Source organism: Haliotis rufescens, unplaced genomic scaffold (assembly GCF_023055435.1).
Source record: "Haliotis rufescens isolate VD_foot unplaced genomic scaffold, xgHalRufe1.0.p SCAF_6, whole genome shotgun sequence".
Lineage (NCBI taxonomy): Eukaryota > Metazoa > Mollusca > Gastropoda > Lepetellida > Haliotidae > Haliotis > Haliotis rufescens.
In genome coordinates this window covers 7,689,457-7,709,430 of record NW_025964334.1, presented here as the reverse complement: position 1 = coordinate 7,709,430, position 19,974 = coordinate 7,689,457, and the positions used below count along the sequence as shown (strand labels likewise).

Below are 19,974 nucleotides of genomic sequence, written 5' to 3'. Positions count from 1 at the left end.
ACCCCCATATGATAAAGCGCTCGGTTCATAATTAAAATAAGAGGTATCTACTCTACAGTGGGACGACATCAAGTTTCAAAACACAGTAGGTTTGGCTCCAATATCACTGAGGGGCGGTCGGGTAGCCTAGTGGTTAAAGCGTTCGCTCGTCATGCTGAAGACCAGGGTTCGATTCCCGACATGGGTACAATGTGTGAAGCCCATTTCTGGTGTCCCCCGCCGTGATATTGCTGGAATATTGCTAAAAGCGGCGTAAAACCATACTCACTCACTCCTATATCACTGGTTCCTTCTTGTTTCAGACGTATAGCTTATCAAGAATCCTCGGAGACGTTTGGCATCATCTCATTCCGTACCGACATCCAGGACAACCAAGGGACACGAGCCACCCGGGTCAGCGCCAGCACCCACGCCAACAACGTCAGCGTCAGCTCCAACGCCAAACTCATGACTGGATCGTCCACGTCAACGTCAGAACATACATACGGGGATGAAGTGGAGATTCATTCTCTGTTGGTGATCGATCAGCATACATTTGAGGGTGGGTTGGTTGATAACATTGATGGATAGGAATTATATTGAAAGCTGTGTGCTAGTGCTAGGATGGATAACTCGGGTACTCGGGTCGGTTGGGTATTGAGAAGGAACTGGGTACCCGCAGGATTACCCAGACCCATGGTTAATCATGTGATATTATGTTTAATGACAAAAATTATCTGACACTCCATGGTTACACTACAAGTCACTAATGTTCGCATTCCTTTCTGATTATGCACCCATTCCTTCTGACTTTCACATGTTTGATAAAAATATGACTTCAGTCAACTTCAGTGTATGCATGACCAGATCGTTTTATACGTGTTTCTAAATATATTCCTATTGAAACATCTGTTGAGACCTACAGTGGGTACCCAGGTAGTAAATTTGGACTCGTACCAGCCCTAGTGTGCTCTATCGGATTTCATAACCCAAGACTGCATTCATGACATGATAATGTCCAGTGTATGCATTCATGACTATTGATATTATTTTAGCTTGTTTGATAGGCATTACTTAGAAGTTGGCGGATGACAAGATAGACACAATTTTATGGATAACAACTTCTTTAATACTGTAAAAAGCGACGTTTCGGTATAGATCCTGATACCGTTGTCAAGCAAGGTTGACAACGGTATAAGGATCTATACCGAAACGTCGCTTTTTACAGTATTAAAGAAGTTGTTATCCATAAAATTGTGTCTATCTTGATATTATTTGACTTTTCAGTCCTGTTTGCGCACCAGTTAATGACTAATGAATGTGCAACAAGTCTGATCTCGGCCAAGCTAGGAGAGGACGCCAGCACGTACTACATCGTAGGCACAGCTCTCGTCTACCCGGATGAGGCGGAGCCCAAACAGGGGCGCATCCTCATCTTCCATTTCAAGGATGCCAAGCTGACGCAGGTGGCAGAGAAGGAAATCAAAGGAGCCGCCTACACACTGGTGGAGTTTAATGGCAAGCTGCTGGCCAGTATCAACAGCACGGTGAGTAGACCACAAAAGTGGGACAGGGTTCATTCTAGGAATTTTCTGACATTTCAAATATTCCAGAGTTAGACCCATTCTTGCCAATACAGCACAAGGTTTTAATGCCCCTTTGTATTTGAAAATGTGGCCCTTTTTTCAAAATTAGGGGACACCATACCCTTCCTCGTGGGTTTCACCGAAGCGGTAAACGTCTAAGACCTGCATCACTTCGGGCTTTCCTCCCACATTAAGCTGACACGCCACGATATAACTGGAATAATGTTAAAAGCGGCGTTAAACCCAACTCATTCACTCACTCTAATTTAGGGGCTAAAAGCACACAGCCCCATCCTAGAATTATCCCTGGTGGAATATTAGGAAGTAGATTTCTTGTGTCCCCACCCTACCTCCCTGTATAGTATGTCACATTTGGTCACGACACAGATTTTGTTCCCTAGAGGGGACATTGCAATGTGTAAAGTGATCAGGTTAACCTTCGACTTTCCCCTACCTGAGATATCAATTCGTTAGACTACAACATGCTGTGGTTGCAGGTCCGGTTATTTGAGTGGACGGCCGAGAAGGAACTCCGCCTGGAGTGTAGTCATTTCAACAACATCATTGCCCTGTATCTCAAGACGAAGGGGGACTTTGTGTTGGTGGGCGACCTCATGAGGTCGATCACATTGCTGGCATACAAGCCTCTGGAGGGAACCTTTGAAGAGGTATGTGGGACTCAAGTCCACCAAGTACATCAAGTTTTGGTCATCTGACATGATCAAATATATCACAAAATTGAGTGAAAAGCCTGAAACTTTTGCCACTATGAATGAAAATATGAGTACGAACAAGTCTATATCCCAATATGAATTTTTCACCATTTCACCATATGTTGGTACCGTTTTTATCTACATCTCTGAAAATCATTTCCAGCCAAAGACTTCCTCTTGTTTAATATAAGAAAACTGTTTCATAATAAAACATTGTGCTATCATGCTTCATTTCTGGAGATTCGAACATGTGTTCACAACTTGCTGACGTCGTAAATTGGACAATTTGTTTTTTTAGAATGGGGGTGTCTTGTGAGTTGTTCCCCGTAGATGCAGCTTGGCACTGTAGATAAACGCATTGGGCAAGCAATCGCATTCAAACGTGGGAAAGATATGAGAGGATCGGTATTGGGTGATAATTGACGTGAAAATTGTGAGAATATCCGGGATGTATGAAACTTAACCCCCACTCTCATATCTCATATATCTCATAAAAGAAAACCTACTCGCGGTCGTTGTTTATACTCCCTGCAGTGTTTTATTGTACGATAAACAGCTCTCACTCGTCTTTGTTTCTCCAATAAGTTTCAATGAGTTCAGACCTGTTAGTTGTGTGGCAAAGATTGGACTTTACTTTCCAGATTGCCCGAGATTGTAACCCAAGCTGGATGACGGCTGTTGAAGTGTTGGATGACGACAACTTCCTGGGAGCAGAGAACTCGTTCAACATATTCACATGTCAGAAGGATAGGTGAGAGATGGAAGCTGACTGAAGACTCCTACATTCACAATGAACACTTTCTCATGCTTGTTGCCTATGGCAATCGTTCCCATGGTAACAGCATCCTGTGACGTGGCATTGACAGGCATCCATCCCTCTGGGGATTCCGGGTTGGAATTGGTCCCCAGCTATGTTGGTCATTAAAGTGGATCAGGTGGCCAGGCTCGCTGACGTGCTTGATTGCATGTCATCGTATCCCAATTTTATAGATCGATGTTCACGACGTCAATCACTGGATTGTCAAGTCCAGACTCAATTATTTACAGACCGCCGTCATATAGCTTGAATATTGCTGAGTACGGCGTTAAACAAACAACAAACAAACAAACAAAAATCAGTGACTTGGTAACCGATGGTGTGGATAGTTTTGAATAATATCTATCACTGGATTGTTTGGTGAATATTGAATATTTAATGGCCATGGGAATATTCAAGGGTAGAAACTAAAAGTTTTAGTCCACTTGTCCTTACAATGATAACATATAGCAAAACCCTTTAAAATGACACATTTTTACTAGTCCTTATGATACCTTAACTATTGGCCAGTTTGGCAAGTACTACAGGACTAGTGCCAATTTTTAATGCTGATATTGCTGGTTGCACTACAGCTAGACTAACAGACATACCCTTTAAGAACTTATTGTAGCATGTGGATGATCTCTGCTCCAGTGCTGCAGCAACAGATGAAGACCGGCAACAGCTGCAAGAAGTGGGCCTCTTCCATCTCGGCGAGTTTGTCAATGTCTTCAGACATGGTAAGCCGATAAGTCTTTATAGTTTCAGGCCAACATTAGGCCAAACTCAGTATATAATGCTATCAAAAAACTTTCTTTCACATTTTAGTTATCAAGTCAACTAAAACGAACAAACAAGTATCTACAGCTATCTTTTCCTTTTGAACCTGCTCGGAAATTTTTATAGTTAAGATGTTTCTACACGATTTGGCGTAAATATGCCTATCGCGATACATATCATATCGTATCGTGACCTTGCTGTATCGTTTCACCCCTAACGATTAAGCGGCATAGTGACTACAATTATTTCAAATGCAGCATTATTGCCTAATAACAAAACTTCGCTCTTCCTAAAGAAAACCTCAGAAACCAAATCTTATTGAAAATCTGATCCCTCTCTGCATGAGAGTCACAACAACCAATCGAAGATCACGTCGGTGAACTTTCTAATTGACCAATCAGTCACCGCTTCTACGTTACCGGTATGAGTATACCCAGTTCTGAATGTAAATAATAAAAAGTCACAATTATATTGTGGATACTTTATACATCGTTTCAATTCTGAGTGGGTGGGTAGGGTTGTCCATGTGTTGGTGATGTGTAGACCTCCGTGTTGTGTGTTGCAGGATCACTGGTGATGCAACATGCGGGGGAAAATGCTACACCTCTCCAGGGCTCCGTGCTCTTCGGAACCGTCAACGGTGCAGTGGGTAAGTACAGGAAACCACAAGGAAGAAGGAATTTCATAATTTCATTTTGGAAAGTTTCTGGATTTAGACATCATATGGACTTGTGAAATGATGTGTGTACTCCCTTCCCTTCCCAACTGTTTAACTGATACTTCTATTGGGGAGTTTCCAAATTTTCCTTATCAGCTAATTACTCCATGTATCCCGAATGTTTGTCGTATGTGATACGCTTGTGGATGTGGAGTCTAATGGGTAAATACAAATTTGGCATTTTTGTTTCTATCAGAGCTCCAGATAAGCTGCTTATCTGCATGAAATACGCATCAGAAATGCAGAAATACGCTGTAAAATATAATTTATGCGTATCGAATACGCATAATTACAGATACGCTACAAAAATAAAACTTGTGCGTATTATCAAAATATTGTGAAGTAACCCTGCGTATTCGATTAGCAAATCAGCAACTTATTTTGAAATTATAAATGGGCATTCCGTCAACCTTGCCAAACTCCACGATGACAGTCACATCATGATCATTTGCCATCACACTTTCTTGTGGAAGTATCGTGGTATTTTTGAGTCCTATAAAGCTCTCGAACCCACACGACACCAGTTTGCAGGGACTAGATGAATAGTGTTTTTAAATATTTAACTTAAATACCCACATGTGTAAAAACTAGTGAGTAACAGAAATTTGAATACGCAGATAGAATTACTGATACCCAATGATTTCAAAATGCATGGGTAAAATACCCACAACACCAAAAGCTTATCTGGAGCTCTGTTCTATCCTGTAAATAAGGCTTAAACAAATAAAAGTATTGGTTCTCAGGCAATGACTTTTGAAAGTATAGTGCGGGTGGGCAGTGTTGTTTTCTTTTGCTTGTTAAAACTAGTATGTAGCCAAATAAACAGTTGTGCACCAGCAACCTGGGAAAGGGCCTCCCTACATAACAAGCTTAACTTCTGATTTGCTGCCTGCCACCTCCGTGGTCGAGTGGTAGAGCGTCCGCCCGGAGAGCGGAAGGTCTGGGGTTCGATCCCCGACCGCGTCATACCAAAAGACGTTAAAAGATGGTACTTGTTGTTACCCTGTCTGGCACTCGGCATTAAGGGGCTAAAACAAGGACTGGTCGGCTCGGGAGTCAGTATACTGTGTCTGACTATTGTCTGACTGTGTATACTATTCATGTTAAACTGCGGCATGGTATCTCAGTGAGCTAGCACTATAAATCGGCATCAGTCCGGACTAGTACAAGCAGCCACACACACACACACACGCGCATGCACGTCGCTATATAAGTGCAATAATCTTGGACGCGACGTTAAACCCAATTTCACCTCACCTCACCTCACCTCTGATTGCTGCCATGACCATAACCCTAGATGTGTAGTCAACAGTGCGCATGTTAAGGGAAGTAACTGTGTGCTATTTGGATCGCATTGTATTTAGGTATTAGGATTTTTGTTTGTTTTGAAAATGGAAATAAATCGAAAAGTGCGGCAGACTTTATGATGATGTGGGCGGCGCCTGAGAACCAAGACTTTTATTTTTTTAGCCTAAGCCTAAAGGATGTAGTGGCAACACCCCAGTCCTTAGTGCTTCCCTGTATCTGCAGCTCTGTGCCCGCCTGACAATACTGCTCAGGTTGGTCTGATGTGACTGCTATAGACGGACTCCCTCTCTCACTGTTGCAGGGTTGGTGGCACAGCTGCCCCACGACTTCTACAACTTCCTCCTGGAAGTCCAGAACCGACTGGCCAAGGTCATCAAGAGTGTTGGCAAAGTGGAACACTCAGTGTATCCTTTCTGTAATTCCTGCTGAAGATAAAGCAGATTTCGCCCAAGTCCACCTTTTGGAATTGGTCCCCAGCAACCTATGTTATAATACCAATACTGACCCATTTGTATAATTGATGACTGATATTTTCATATTTGTTTTCATTCACCTCCTCTTCCACCGAGGTAGCGCTTTATCGAAGAGCACAATAGCGAGGGATCACTGTACTACCAATTCTTCGAGGATGATTCTGTCCCGTCTTAATGGTTTTTGTTTTCATTTACTGAAGTAAGTAAATCCAATGTGTATATTGAAATGTCCTTGACCTAATACAGATGGCGATCTTTCTACACTGAACGTAAGACTGAGGCTTGCGTCGGGTTTATCGATGGTGACCTCATTGAGAGTTACCTTGACCTCTCTCGGGACAAGATGCAGGAGGTTGTGCAGGGGCAACAGCTAACCATGGTAACACCTTCGTAGAAACAATCTGTCCTACTGAGAGAGACACAGAGATAAATGTTGAAGCGTTTCTCTCAATATCGCTACACATTTCTGAGAAATTATGATTCGAACAAGGGATGATGATATGATAATAGTATCATATCTTGCTTCGGGGGACAATGGTGGCATGAGTGCAATTTGATGTCAAGAGTTGCTTACCTTAGGTGTGCCAGCAACCTATGATCATGGGCTCAAATCCTAGATTCACCCTGATTATGATTTTTGATTGTCAGAATCATGTCACATTTGGGGCGGTCGGGTAGCCTAGTGGTTAAAGCGTTCGCTCGTCACGCCGAAGACCCGGGTTTGATTCCCGACATGGGTACAATGTGTGAAGCCCATTTCTGGTGTCCCCCGCCGTGATATTGCTGGAATATTGCTAAAAGCGGTGTAAAACCAAACCCACTCACTCATGTCACATTTGTTTCGCCAAAGTGGTAAAATTCTAAGACCTGCATCACTTTGGGCTTTCCTCCCACCTTAGGACCGCCTCTGTGGTCTAGTGGTACAGCATCCGCCAAGAGAGCGGAAAGTCGGGGGTTTGATCCCCAGCATCATACCAAAAGATGGTACTTTATGTTACCCTGCCTGGAGCTCGGCATAAAGGGGCTGAAACAAGTACTGGTCGGCTTCGAGTCAGTATACTGTGTCTGAGTGGGGTATTCATGTTAAACTGCGGCATGGTATCTCAGTGGGCCAGCACACAAGTGGGACATTAGTCCTAGTCATGCACACACGCACACAATAGTGATGTAATTCCTGTGTACTATATACATACACCAGTGTCATGATGCAATTGTACCCACATTCTAGCTATTACATCTTGACTTAAAGTATGTTTGTGCACTTGTGCTTCCAAATACTTGATGTTTTTATGAGGCAATTATGTCTGTAAATTCAAACTATGTTTTTTCAAAATCATGCATTGTCATATTGGTAAAAAATAACCCAAACACCTTGACACAAAAACATGTTTTAAGCAGTTCATTCTGAAACTGTATTGTAAGATTTCTAATACACTGTAATATTGGTCAGATTGACGACGGTAGCGGCATGAAGCGAGACGCCACGGTGGGAGAACTTGTGAAGATGATAGAGGAGCTGACTCGCATACACTGATGTGACGTCCCCCGAGGTGACATGGTCACCCCACCATATCCGTGCAGACAACAGACTCGAAGCACTAAACTAGACAACTCCCACAAGAACAGTCAATCCTGTGTCCAAGTGCTAAGACTACAACCAGTGCTCTGCGACTACACACCGTTATCCACCTTCACGGGACGACGTCCTGTGTTCTATGTTTGTATTGTGACCACAAGGATGTTTTGTGATATGTATTGGGATAAAGCATCGATATTGATCAACTGGCCATTTTGTCGACGACGGTCAGGACGATTGAGGAATGATCTGGCTGATCGGCATTGTGGACTATGGCACCATGAGAAATTAAGACAACCTGCAATTATGCAACCTTGATGGAAACTCGGAAATTTTTTCTCCGCAATCAATAGAGTTGTAACAATCCATGTCACGATAGCGTATGTTGATAGTAAGGATGCCCTGTGTGATATTGTAGCTCTCGGTATCATTACTCATACTACAGTGAATCGGTCAGCCTTCGTAATCCGACTATCATTTTGTGTTTATTCTTTCTTTTTGACATGTGAAAAAATTAATTAAACAGGCCGTAAAAAGACCTGGGTCTTTCCAAAAATAATTTCTGATTCTTAACCATCACAACTGTCAGACTTTATGAGCTAATTAATAAAGCAGCCATGATTACTCTTGCAAAATGGTACCGACTTGGATGACATGGTGAAGAAAGAAGAAACTGTATAGAATGTAGCAGTTATGTAGACCATAAGTATCTTCTGTAGGAATTGTTTTGGTTCCAGTGTGTCATTTGCAACATTTTGAAACTAATGGTGATATTATTGGTTTCATTTGTGAAATATTCATTGTATGCCTACATCAATAATTGTCTCAACAAAGAATTGGTGGTCTTTGTGTTCACTGGTAGGAGTGTTGAATGTCCAAAACACTATAATCATTTCTAATCAGTGTTCGAAAGTAGGCAGGAGTGCCCTGGGGTCCTTGTCCAACCCCTGTTGAATGGAAGATTTTAAGGGTCATATACTGTAGGGTCAAACCTCAAGGACCCCCGGACCTCTCCTTAAGTTCGATCACTGATTATTGTCTGTCAAACAGAAAATTATTTTTGTATAAGCAAACTACACTTTCAACCAACGTAATCAGGACTGTAGCTATTGTGTGATGCTGTGAGGTTAAGACAAGGAGTATTGGACTTAAAAGGCTCATATGTGCATTGGTCTTTGGGCTACAGCTCATTTGTATTGAGAATCTTTTGATAGTTTGTTTTATTTAAGGCTGAAAAAAAATAAGTCTTGGTTCTCAGGCACCGCCCGCATCATCATAAAGTCTGCCCCCCATTTCATTTCTATTTCCATTTTAAAACAATAACCAAAAAAATCCTTAAATATTCAAAGTCCAACGGTAGTTAAATACTAAATTCCAGTATTTTACTCATCAAGGAATACATTTATAATACATTTATGTAGGGAGGTCCTTTCCGAGGTTGATTGTACACAACTGTTTACAGTATTTGGTTTCATACTAGTTTCAACAACAACAAAAACAAAAAACACTGCCTGCCCGCAATATTCTTTCAAAAGCCATTGCCTGAGAACCAATTCTTTTATTTTTTAAGCCTTATTATAGTGATATATTTAGCTTTGCTGGAGTATTAACAATTAGTATTTGTGAATACTTAAGAAAATACTGGAAATATTGATTTATTTGATTTAAGGTTATGGAGTCAGTTCCAGTCATCTTTTGTTTGACTTGACAATGGCATGTTCACTGTGAGTCTTGATATATCTCCATGTTTCAATTTTTTCTAAATGTTAAGGTCATTGATCTTTTTTATCTGGACCTTGTTTAACAAAGTGATCATAGCGCTACGTCTGTCGTAAATCAGTGTTATTGTGTAGGAGTTACGATGGTCGTAGCACTGCCATCAACCTTCATTTGTCGCAAGTCATGTCATCCCTTCACATTGTCCGTGTGTTGTTAACTTGTTAGCTTGTTAACATGAATATTCAGGAAGATAGTACTGTTCATGACTGTTCCAACCAATAAAAGAATCACAAAACAAATTGATGACGATGAATGAACCTAGAGGCACATCTACTTCAGTAGGAGGAGCGGTGGGGTAGCCGAGTGGTTAAAGTGTTCGCGTCACGCCGAAGACCCAGGTTCGATGGGTACAATGTGTGAAGCCCATTTCTAGTGTTCCCTGCCGTGATATTGCTGGAATATTGCTAAAAGCGGCGTAAAACCATACTCAATCACTCGCTCACTGCTGCAAGAGGAAGATGTGTTGGTTATGTATTCGGAATTCATAATTCCAAAACCATTCACAGAATGGCGTTTTATTGAACTGTTACAAAATGAATGAAGGAATGAAAACATCGTCAAAACCTTTCACGCTCCTGAGTAGTATATGCATATCCTCGGTGTTTTTTTTTCTTCAGTAATAGCAAGAGTGATGCAATCCAAAGAATTTTTGTCATGTACATATGTGTAATTAGGCTGATTCTAGTGTATGTATATTATGTGAAGACTACACTACAGATCGGTCATGTGTGTTAACAGGAGAGGGATGAACGTGGTGTCTACAAAACCTGTGAAATGTTGATGGGGGGGGGGGGGGGACAATGTTCCAAACAGCCTTCATTACTCTGTTGAAGGATTCCTGTAGTTCTCTACTTCATTTGAACTTAACACCAGGGAGGGGTCGGTAGTCGAGTGGTTAAAGCTTTGGCTTCTCAGTTTGCAAAGTGTGAAGCCCATTTCTGGTGTACTTCCACCGTGATATTGATGGAATATTACTCGGTGTAACACCAACACCATGACGTCACTAACACCATGAGGGAGGGAAGGGGATGTTGGTATCTTTGTTTTAACAATTTTCAGCGAATCTTGTTTTTAGGTTTATATGCAGCCTAGAGATCACGTGATTACAATGTTCGACTTAAGTCTCTAGCCTAGTGAAGATCTATTAATTGTTCTTGTCTGTAACATGCAAGGCTCTAATATTTCATCCTTAGATCAATTTTGGAAGTGTTTCAGTAGGCTGTGTTTCTGAACATTTTCTTTTGATTTCACATTTATCCATATTTTTGTGCATATACATATTTTTCATAATGTCTAAATTTAATTAAGTTAATTCTTCACTTGAAGAGATGGGCTATTTTTTAAGTGTTTATGGCATTCTTATCATATTAGATTATCCATATTCACCAGTTCCTATTTAATAGACATTCGTAAAACCTCTCCTCAGACATGGCTATTTAGGGTGTTGTTCAGATTGTTTCCGTCAGTTACTTTTCCCCCGTCAGGTAAAGTACTTGACATCAACCTTTAGCTTACTTAAAAAAAAAACTATTTGCACAGAAAAGTTGGCTGCTATATTCTCTTATTTTTCCCACACAAATATTCATTGTTGACATGAAGGTCAGGGTTGAAGTGTTAGATAATATTTGTGATTTATAGGACTCCTGACGGATACAGGTCAGGTTTAGACGGACTCCATGTCCTACATCATGGTTCCTTATATCTTCACTTCTCTAAAATCCAACCTCCTCACAGTGATAGCCCGGTCCCAGAGCTCTCTATACCAGAAGCCATGTCGGTCTATACTGTTGCTGCCATCAGTCACAGCTCCCCGCAGTGCTAGGCGTCTTTCAACCATGCTTTGTTTGTTGTTTAACGCCGCACTCAGCAATATTCCAGCTATATGACGGTGGTTTGTAAATAATCAAGTCTGGACCAGACAATCCAGTGATTGACATCATGAGTGTCGATCCACACAATTTGGATATGATGACATGCATCAACCAAGTCGGCGAGCCTGACCACCCAGTCCTGTTAGTCGCCTCTTACGACAAGCATAGTCGCCTTTTACGGCAAGCTAGGTTGCTGAAGACCTATTCTACCCCGGATCTCCACGTGGAGACAAGCATGGGTTGCTGAAGACCTATTCTACCCCGGATCTCCACGTGGAGACAAGCATGGGTTGCTGAAGACCTATTCTACCCCGGATCTCCACGTGGAGACAAGCATGGGTTGCTGAAGACCTATTCTACCCCGGATCTTCACGTGGAGACAAGCATGGGTTGCTGAAGACCTATTCTACCCCGGATCTCCACGTGGAGACAAGCATGGGTTGCTGAAGACCTATTCTACCCCGGATCTTCACGTGGAGACAAGCATGGGTTGCTGAAGACCTATTCTACCCCGGATCTTCACGTGGAGACAAGCATGGGTTGCTGAAGACCTATTCTACCCCGGATCTTCATGGGTCTACAACCATGCATGGAGTTGACCTCAAAATCAACTGACCAACAAGTAATCCCGAATACTCTTCCCCCAGGCTAAATAATTGTTAGTTTGTCAATATGAATTTGTATTTCATTTCAACAACCATGATGTGAGTTTAGTTGGAATGCAAGGGGGAGTTGGTGCTTCTCAGATAGTCTCGGACTAATCTAAATAAACAAACAATTCATCTGGGAAATAATAGGTCCTTCATAAACCTTTTCCCAATTCATTAGCATGGCATACACAGAGACGAACACGAAACTATGAATGTCACTACATTTAGGTCAGATTCTTGTAATGGCTGTTTGCTCACTGGTGGTAGCAACGACACCGGGAGTATAACTGAGTAGTAACGAGTGTGGCAAATGTGGGAAAGAAAAGGCAAGCATTTCGACTTAGATGTTGCACGTTCTCGTTAAAATCAGATGCTGGAGTCTCGTTAGGTTTTGTGTACTTGATCCCATTTCTTTTGCATCATTATCTCGTTCCACTAGCAGCCCAAACCCCTGGAGGTTGTTCAAAGTTAGCAGTGCAATAAGCCAGTAACTTTGTTCCAAAGCCTTTTCACAACTCATCAGTGACAGGATTCCACCATTTCTGTGACAAATAGTTTTATGATTTAGAAGCGAGATTGTGTTTTGTTCTTATGCTTGAACAATATTTGGAGTTTGTGTGGTTTCAGTTATAATGTTGATCACATACCAATGAATTAAATTTGTACAGAAAGACGACTTTTGTTTTCATTCCAAATAAAGTTGACCTGTGCAGAGTTGCATCCCTTAGATGAGTCTGGATCCACTTATCTGACATAAGTTTGGCATGATCTACCCGGGTACATGCAAAATGTAGTTATCAGAACACTTTTTAAAATTTAACTTTTGGCAAGAAAAATGATGTTCCAAGTCAAGTCGTTATTGGTTCCATTGCTGCTTGGTTTTGTCACGAATGAACAGTGAATTGATTGGATGTCCATTTTTAACATCATGTCATTCAAACCGGCCTCAAAACGAGAGTATAGTGGCAAATGGGTCCAGGGTCTTTTTCATAACAGACTGAAGATATAATACCCTGGACGATCGAGGATGGTATGCATTAACCATGTTGCATATGCACCGATGGCAGAAACCTTGGATTATGAGCCTTGGCTTGTCAGCTTGTCAGCACAATACCCATGACTGGGGGCCGTTCTACCAACGACATCCGCAGACTCTCCAGCCACATAAAACTCACATGCTGTAGTGGTAAACAGCATAAACCTAACTGTACATTAAGGAAAATGTTGTATTAAGAAAACAAGCCATATGAGTCAATAATTACAAGACAATGATTGAAAAGCAATCCCCAACATACTAAATATTTTATTGATGAATACAATCATTCTCAACAATCATAGGTCTGACAATAAAATCTCTGTATCTGGAGATGAAATAAATACTAAAAGCTGATTAGTCCCCATGTGGTAGCATGACTGAGGATGCAAATAAACAATGTTAGATGCGCAACTAAATCAACATTCTCCATTGATGTACATACTGCTGTTGTGTTGATAAAACCAGAAGCTATAGAACAAAAACGTCCAGTATGTGTAATACGGGAACAAGTCATGTCACCCTGAAGAAAATATAATGAAACGTACATTTTCTGGCATAAATATTTTACCTCATTTCAACAAACATGTTCTATGTACAATGCTTTTGAAGTGCACCATGGAGCCATGCTTCCTCCATGACTGAGATCCTGTAGTAGTGTGCCCTGCTCAAACACCACAATAACCAAAGCACTATAATTATTGATTATACTTCACAGGATGGGAGTTCCAGCTCTATAAAGTTAACAGCCTTTGTCCAAGGATTATCTCGATTATCTCCATTCTATTGCTATAAATACCCAGGGTCCCGTTCCACAAAGCCATCTTAGCGCTAAGGTGATCGTTACAACCATACTTTAACACTGACTTACGATAGTTGTAGCGCTAAGATCGCTTTGTGGAACGGGCCCTGGACCCATAGGGTACTTATCATGATCGAATGAATATATAATACAATGGATAATCGATTACCATCTTTGACTTGGCACCAATCATTTAGGTCAAACAAGGCCATGGGGCCCCTTTCCACGATCGTACGGAGTTGTTTATCACTTCGTGGAACAGGACCCATGGGGCCTCAGTTTATTACAGGTGATCAACAGAGTTAAGACCGTCTTAGCGCTAAGATCACTTAGAGGAACGGAGCCCAAGGCCCCTTCTCATCCCTCTCTTGACAATTCTATCAAATAAATATATCACTGGTGAATGATATTATCACTGAAAATCTGACTATAACACACATCCTCTGAAGGTAAATCAACAAGACAACTGTCCGAAATAACAGATGGAAATCGAGCTCAGAATCTTTCCCAACCGTTATGACACTGAAAGATGGGAATCACACATTTGCTGTCATTCTAAAATATCATGCTGAAACTCCAATACACTCAACATTCAAATTAAATATTTCATGATTATGCCAATCTGTGACTAATCTGTCCACACAAAGAATCAAGACAGCTATGCAGGGTATGAATCAGACAGTCTAGTCTTGATGAGACACAAAACAAATTATCTTTCAATCCCGACCGTCCTGTAAAGAAATTATGAACAACTGCAGTCCAGCCAAGTCTCAGGCTATACACTGAAACACCTTCCTTTTTCTTTGTTGTAATACTTGATGCCACAATCAGCGAATGCATTTGTCACTTCCACTCCAAACTGCAATGCAGCTCTGACACTGTAGTTATAATAGTACATTGAAGAAGTCATCCATAAATTGTCTACTTTGTGATCTGTCAACATGTAAGAAATGCCTCTAAAACAATTCTAATACCACTGTTGTATAAAGTGTATGCATATCGTGCTGTGCTGTGTGTTTGTGTTTGTGTTTGTTTAACGCCGCACTCAGCAATATTTCACCTATATGACAGCGGTCTGTAAATAATCAAGTCTGGACCAGACAATCCAGTGATTGATATCAAGAGCATCGATCCGAGCAATTGGTATACAATGACTTGTTTCAACCAAGTCAGTGAGCCTGACCACCCAATCCCGTCAGTCACCTCTTACGACAAGCATTGTTGCCTTTACGGCAAGCATGGTGTTTTCAGTTTAAGCTTACCATCAACCATCACCTTTTTATATCCATACAAATAATATAAACATGATAAATGCCATGGCATATTTTTTCCTTTCAACTGACCTTGGCATCACTCCATAACCTTAGCACAAGGATTGTCTAACTCTCATTAATAGACTTACAACAGTCATGGCGCTAAGATTGTTATGTGGAGCCATGCGTCAATATACTCCGTCGTCAATACTTCACAGGTTTGTATACACTATAATGTTCCTCCATCACCCATGGAGACACTTTTGAGGCGTAGTAGTAATATGTTTTTAGTCAACTAATGAGTGAGTGAGTGAGGACGTTTTACACCGCTTTTAGCAATATTCCAGCAATATCACAGCGGGGGACACCAGAAATGGGCTTCACACATTGTACCCATGTTGGGAATCGAACCCGGGTCTTCGGCGTGATGAGCGAATGCTTTAACCACCAGGCTACCCGACTGCCCCCAAAGATTGAGTGAGTGACTAGACATTGTCACATACATCTTGAGCCATGCGTCAATATACTCCGTCCTTAATACTTCACAGGTTTGTATACACTATACATGTTCCTTCATCACCCATGGAGACATACAACCACTTTTGAGGCGTAGTAGTAATATGTTTTTAGTCAACTAATGAAATGAGGCCGTTAAAATCCACAAAGTCCAATGAGTAACTATGACCTCTATGTGAACCCTATCATTTCCTGATACTGAAACAATGTGTAGAGAAGATGACAGCAAGGCTGTGGCATGCTGCACAAGAGTGAGTGAGTGAGTATGGTTTTACGCCGCTTTTAGCAATATTCCAGCAATATCACGGCGGGGGACACCAGAAATGGGCTTCACACATTGTGCCCATGTCGGGAATCGAACCCGGGTCTTCGGCATGACGAGCGAACGCTTTAACCACTAGGCTACCCGACCGCCCCTGCTGCACAAGAAATATAGGGGGCACGGGTGGCCCAGTCGTCTTAGGCGCCGCGATTCGCTGTGCAGAGTCGCGTCCCTTTGGCACGACAGAAACCTTTGATTGTGGGTTCGAATCCCGGTTCGCCCGATTATGTTTCTAGGTTTGTCAGCACCATACCCGTGCTCGTGCGTTTCACCGAAGTGGTAAACGTCTGAGACCTGCATCACTTCGGGCTTTCCTCCCACATTCAGCTGACACGCCGCCATATAACTGGAATACTGTTAAAAGCAGCGTTAAACCCAACTGACTCACTCACTTACTGCCCTTTGTGCTAATAACAGCCAGCTTCTCTCTAGCAGCAACCAGCCTGTGGTTTTATGCTTTGGATAAAAGTAACAATTCCACTGCAAGGCAGTCCTATGTGATCATAGTGCTGGAGTGAGTGAGTGAGTGAGTGAGTATGGTTTTACGCCGCTTTTAGCAATATTCCAGCAACATCACGGCGGGGGACACCAGAAATGGGCTTCACACATTGTACCCATGTCGGGATTCGAACCTGGGTCTTCGGCGTGACGAGCGAACGCTTTAACCACTAGGCTACCTGACCGCCCCCATAGTGCTGGAGGAATGCATGAGTACAAATCCATCAAGTATTGACAATTAGCAAATTTGGTTTACCGCCACTTTGAACAGTATTACAGTTACATCACATCAGCTTACTGTGGGAGGAAGGCCCGTAATGACGTAGGTCTTTGACGTTGAAGAATATTAATTTTGTGGTCATTTAGTTTTTTGGCAAATTTTGCACAAATAAACACTTTCATGATCACATCAGCATGTGAAAAGTGTCAGCGACCAAGAATTATTAATCGGACTTGAATCCACAATATTCGGATCCTGGGACAGCTAAGGGAGACAATCTTTGGACCACATCAACACCCATGCTGAGAAACCCTGGGATGAAAAGACCAATGAGGAACCACAATTCTGCTGTTGACTAAATGGTCAGAAATAATGAGCCTTTTTCACAAATCGAACATATGGTTTAACTTCCAATGTATGATGAGAATACAACCATGAGTTTGTTGTCCAATAAATGATTGATAGTATCCTTGGCTATTTACAAATCAAAAATATGGATTCACATGAAAGTGATGGATATTGTTTCATCAACCATGATTTACAAATTGTATGTACATACAAAATTAACGATAACATTTGATAATGACATGTTGATATCGTACAGGCATTTATAACATAAAACATACAGCTAAAAAGTGACGTCTGTGACATCGTAGCTATGTACACCTTCACTATTATAATCCAACATCTACAGGTTGTTTTTACATATCAGGGTGGTGGCAGTCAGGTAGCCTAGTGGTTAAAGCCCTCGCTCATCACGCCAAAGACCCAGGTTTGATTCCCGACGTGGGTACAATGTGTCAAGCCCATTTCTGGTGTTCCCACCATGATATTGCTGGAATATTTCTAAAAGCGGCGTAAAACCTCACTCACTCACTCACACATCAGGGTGATAAATGCGTGTGATCCTCACAATAACGATGTTGGAATCTGTTAGAGGAAGGTCAGGAATACCTGTTTAGAGCTGTTTGTTATCATGACAATACACATCATAGCAATGTCAGATTCATCGCTTCTTCAATACTTCTCAGGCTTGTATATATGCTGTGTTCCCCCATCACCTGTGAATACATAGGGCGGGCTGATATGTGGTGTGGTGACATTTTAGTCAAGTAATGGATGGCCGTGTGGAACTCATGGAAGTCAAAGAGCCTTCACTTTTCATGAATCTTGTGCCAACCCTACCGTTGCCCGACATTAAAGCAATCGGTCTAATTCATCTCTGTCTTGTAGAAATTCACAGACTTACAAATTCAAATTTGTAAGGATAAGTCCAAAGGACTTGTGTGAACCTATTTCACTAGACCTCAGGGTTATAGCTTGTCCTGCTTGAATGAAAGAAAATTTACTATGTTTACAAATTCTGTCAGTTTTATTCAGTGCCAATTGGTAGCAAATTAAAGCATTGAGGACTGGTTCAGATCATGGCCCTCAAATGCTACAAGTCAATGGCGACTACCATTTTTGGATTTTGCTTGTCCTCAGCACAATTTAGTAGTCTCAGGTTAGCAGACCAGCGTGAATTTTGAAGGCTTAATTCACAGTTGTTTGAAGCAGCAATCAGCTGTATCAAAGCACAGGAACACTGAGTCAAGGCAGGTGAACCAGTGGTTGACAGCATGATCAGCGACTGACGTTGCTGGGTGCAGTGACACAGTGCGACCACAGGCTCCTCATCAGTAGGCGTAGCTACATTCTTGATTATCCGGTTGACCCAATCGCCAAGTTCGCCTGGCATCTGGATCGAGTGACACAATGCTAAAAATAGACGTCTTGTATAAGGATTCCCACACCCTTTTTTAGTTCTCAAAAAACCTCTTTTCCAGCTCCTGATTCAATTAACACACAAGCTCACTGAGACATGGCTGTGATTTTGAATGAGAAGCGGTGTTCAATTCCAAAGAGACATTTGGACTGACAGTTGATTTCCAGTTCATGAAGAGCGGTGAAGTGGCCTAGTGGTTAAAGCGTTCGCTTGTCACACCAAAGACCCGGGATCGATTCCCCACATGGGTACAATGTGTGAAGCCAATTTCTGGTGTCCCCCGCCGTGACATTGCTGGAAGACCCGTGAAGATCCAGGGTAGAATAGGTCTTCAGCAACCCATACTTGTCGTAAAAGGAGACTAACGGGATCGGGTGGTCAGGCCTGCTGACTTGGTTGATACATGTCATCGATCCCAATTGCGTGGATTGATGCTCATGCTGTCAATCACTGGATTGTCTGGTCCAGACTCGATTATTTACAGACCACCGTCATATAGCTGGAACATTGCTGAGTGCGGCTTTAAACAACAAACCAACCAACCACTGCTGGAATATTGATCAAAGTGGCGTAAAACCATACTCACTCCAGCTCATGAAGAAAAGACATTCTGTACAAAGTTAGTGGTAAGAGTGAGTGAGTGAGTGAGTGAGTTGGGTTTAACGCCGCTTTTAACATTATTCCAGTTATATCGCGGCGTGTCAGCTTAATGTGGGAGGAAAGCCCGAAGTGATGCAGGTCTCAGACGTTTACCACTTCGGTGAAACCCACGAGCTCGGGTATGGTGCTGACAAACCTAGAAACATAATTGGGGCGAACCGGGATTCGAACCCACAATCAGGGTATTTATCAGGATTAGGAGATATATTCACTGGATTATCGAAGAAGTACTAAGAAGTGTTTCTGACAATGAATCCCAAGGTGACTCCAAACAGAAAACATATATATCTATCAAACGTACATTAAAAACAATAAATAGCCAATCACAAAAGACTGTGCATACATAATCATATTTGAAGATATCTGAGGTCCTTACAAGGTGAAGGTCACTTGACAGAGATTTGACACTGTAATAATCAATAATACGTCATCATAATTATCATCATGATCATAATTCACATTAACATCATCATACAATGTCTGCATAATATACATGACAACAGTTGTACAACATGAGCATAATCACCATTGTGTAGAGGTACAGGTATTGCATAATGACGATTTACGCTGACATCACGTTAAATAGACACCTTCAAAAATAATACAAACAGAATATTAGCAGACTCAACACTGTGAGATATAAAACATAAAGGTTGCACCAAAACGAAAATGTACA

At 41.7% G+C, this 19,974-nt stretch overlaps 1 protein-coding gene across 2 annotated transcripts in view; it reads left to right on the top strand.

The window, feature by feature from the left end:
- LOC124143974 (DNA damage-binding protein 1-like) overlaps positions 1-9,947 on the top strand; it is a 31,162-nt gene extending 21,215 nt beyond the window's left edge. For both annotated transcript variants that reach the window (XM_046513169.2, XM_046513168.2), the window contains exons 19-27: positions 303-541; positions 1,267-1,526; positions 2,063-2,233; positions 2,920-3,029; positions 3,729-3,814; positions 4,420-4,503; positions 6,182-6,284; positions 6,600-6,732; positions 7,804-9,947. In XM_046513169.2, coding sequence (XP_046369125.2) covers positions 303-541; positions 1,267-1,526; positions 2,063-2,233; positions 2,920-3,029; positions 3,729-3,814; positions 4,420-4,503; positions 6,182-6,284; positions 6,600-6,732; positions 7,804-7,887 — 1,270 coding nt within the window. In that variant the 3' untranslated portion in view covers positions 7,888-9,947. The remainder of the gene's footprint in view (positions 1-302; positions 542-1,266; positions 1,527-2,062; positions 2,234-2,919; positions 3,030-3,728; positions 3,815-4,419; positions 4,504-6,181; positions 6,285-6,599; positions 6,733-7,803) is intronic.
- Positions 9,948-19,974: the final 10,027 nt, after the last annotated feature.